General features: G+C 34.9%; 1 protein-coding gene across 1 annotated transcript in view; it reads right to left on the bottom strand.

The window, feature by feature from the left end:
• The window catches only part of NUP133 (nucleoporin 133kDa), an 82037-nt gene that overhangs the window by 15190 nt on the left and 63645 nt on the right, over positions 1-3202 (bottom strand). The window contains exon 20 of the mRNA XM_011933330.1: positions 2626-2761. Within this exon, the coding sequence (XP_011788720.1) occupies positions 2626-2761 (136 nt within the window). The remainder of the gene's footprint in view (positions 1-2625; positions 2762-3202) is intronic.

Here is a 3202-nt window from a genome sequence, read left to right as displayed (position 1 = left end):
CTGGGCAACAGAGTGAGACCCTGTCTCAAAGAAAATAAATAAATAAATAAATAAATAAATAAAACAGAAAAAGTCCAAATGTAGAAAAAAAAATTTAAATGCCAATGTGCACTTTATATCCTCCAGCTAGAGTCATCTGTTGCTAACACTCTGTCCCTTTTGCTTTCTCTATTATATAGGTAATTTTTTTTTAGCATATGAAGGTTGCAGACATCATGACATTTCCTTTCTAAATACTCAGCATCATCTCCTAAAAACAAGGACATTCAACCACAATATGATCATCAGACTTACAGAATTTAACATCAACTCAGTTATATCACCTAATATTAAGTATGTTCAAACTTTCCCACTTGTTTCCATAACATTCACCGTAACTGTTAGGGTTATTCTGAGGGTGATTCAGGAGCAAGAATCTCACCCTGCATTTGCTTATGCGTCACGGCTCTTAGGTTCCTTTCATCTAAAATAGCCTCTGTCTTTGTCTTTCATTTCATATTGGTAAAATTTTTGAAGAGTCTAGAGCAACTGTATTATACAATGTCCCACCAGCAGGTTATGTCTGATTGTTCTTGTGTGGTTAGAATCATGGTGAATATTTTGGCAAGAACAGGACACAGATGATGGTAGTACATTGCTTCAGAAGTACACAATGTGGGTTTGTTTTGTGGTTGATGACAGGGTCTATTAGATCTGTCTACTGATACTCCAAAAACATGGGAATATCTTGTTCCCCTAGCCCCTAAACTCAATGGTCTCAGTATCCTTTGGTGACAGTTATTCACTGTGGTTGTAATAGTGACTTCTGCCATTCTTTCCACATTTATTAGTTGGCATTCTCCTGTAAAGAAGCATTTCACTGACCTTTTCCCTTTTTGAAAATCACTGTAGATTCATTAATTTTTTTCTTTTATAGACTGTGGAATATAACCTTTACTACCATTATTTCGATGTTAAAATTGTCCCCAAACTTGAACAGTGGGAGCTGTTCAAGGCTCTTGTATTCTTTTAGTATCTGTACATTAACCTTGCTTTCTGGCCCAGTAAGACTCTCCAAGATTTCTTCAATTAGCCCTCATTTCTTTTACTGGAAAATGGTACTCAGAAACCAACATACAGAACTAGGTATACTCATGCTACTGGTGTGTCACTGCAAGAGACAAGTGTGTGTGTATATACAATAAAATGTATATATATGTGTATTGCATATATACACACAAAATTTTATTATACACACATTTTGCTATCTATATCTACATTACATATATAATATATATAATATTTTATATTATATATATAGAGAGAGAGACTTACTTTTTTTTTTTTCCTGAGGCAGGGTTTTTACTCTGTTGCCCCAGTTGGAGGGCAGTGGCACAATCACATCTCACTGCCACCTCGACCTCCTAGGCCCAAGTGATTCTCTCACCTCAGTCTCCCCACAGCTTGGGACTACAGGCGCACACCACCACACCTGGTTAAGATTTAAATTTTTTGTAGAGACAGGTTCTAAGTTGCCTAGGCTGGTCTCGATCTCCGGGCTCAAGCAATCCTCCCACATCAGTCTCCCAAAGTGCTGAGATTGCAGGCGTGAGCCACCACACCCAGCCAACATATTTTTTTAATTGATGCATAATAATTATACATATTTATGGGGTACAATGTACATGTATACATTGTGTAATGATCACAGGGTAATTAGAATATCCATCACCTCAAACAAGAAAATATATTGTTTTTAAAAATCAGATTCTATCTGGTATTTCCAATGCAAATTCAGTAATACAGAGTTCTTCTTCACTGTCTTTCTCTTTGTATCTCCTTTCTCCTTGGTTCAAAAAATAATACCGTCATGCCTCAATATCTGCTGACAACTGGTTCTAGGACCCCTGGGAATACCAAAAAGCTCAAGTCCCTTAAATAAAATGGTAGTTACTTGCACATAACCCACATACATCCTCCCATATACTTTAAATCACCTCTAGATTATAATACCTAATACAAAGTTAATGCGATGTAAATAGCAGTTATACTGTACTGGTTTTTTAAAATTTATACTATTTTGTTGTTTCAATTTTGCATTATTTTTGTTGTTTTAATTTTTTGTTAATTCTGTTGTTGTAATTTTAACTGCTGTTGAGTTATTTTTAATTCTTTTTTTCCCCAAATATGTTTGATGTTTGGTCGAATCTGCAGATGTGGAATCCAAGAATATGGAGGGTCAACTGTACTACGTGTAATAGTTTTCATCTACAATATACACAAAATAGTTCAGAATTATTGCACCTATACCACACTACCTACAACAAACCCACGGTGCAAAGGTCAAGATTGCTTTGTAGTTCTTTTTGACCTTGGAATACGTATCACTAAGGGTACATAATCAGACCTCTCCATTCAAAACCATTTGAATTTATTCTTTAGGAATTCTTATTTAAAATACAAATAACTTTTCTCTAAAAAAATTCCAAGTATATAATCGAGTACACCTGGACACTAACTAAATGCATTCCTCTTAGAGACAGGTCCTGTTTCTAACACAGATCCTGCTAACTGATGACAGGAACACATCATGAGTTAATTGATGGCACGACCAATTTGTAAATCTTTTTGTTCAAATTCTTTCACCTTCAATTTTTTCTTGCAGTATATCCTCTGGAAAGTCTGAAGCTAATGCAGCCAATTTACTCAAGCCAAGAAGGGTTTTCTTCTTTGCAAAGTAACGAGTTTCCATATTTGCCAAACCCAGAAGTGTTGCATGAGCCTACAATAAAATATGCAAACCACTGTAAGATACTGAGTACCAATTCAAGCTGAAACAAAGGTAAGTAAACCCCAAACTTGTTTTTCTCCCCTAAGCCATATCAATGAATGAAAAGTCAACAGTTAGCAAACCTAAAAACTGAGCAGTACCATAACATTTGAGAGTAATCACACAGCAAAATATCAACCATCCTCACTAAGCACTGGGAAAAGAGACATGTACAAAACATTTGCTCTAAAACAATTACATATTCACCTGAACATCCTGTCAAGAACAAATTTTAAAATTAATGTGTGTGCTTTTACTCATAATTTGCATATTTATTACAACAATATACTCATTGCAAAAAGGCCAATGACTGTTACAGACACATCATTAAAATTTTTGTGATTTTAACGTGATGTCAAATCATGATGGACTACTTTTTTTTTTTTTTTTTTT

The sequence above is a fragment of the Colobus angolensis genome, unplaced genomic scaffold (assembly GCF_000951035.1).
Source record: "Colobus angolensis palliatus isolate OR3802 unplaced genomic scaffold, Cang.pa_1.0 Scaffold126, whole genome shotgun sequence".
Taxonomy (NCBI): Eukaryota; Metazoa; Chordata; class Mammalia; order Primates; family Cercopithecidae; genus Colobus; species Colobus angolensis.
This window is presented reverse-complemented; position numbering and strand designations above follow the sequence as displayed.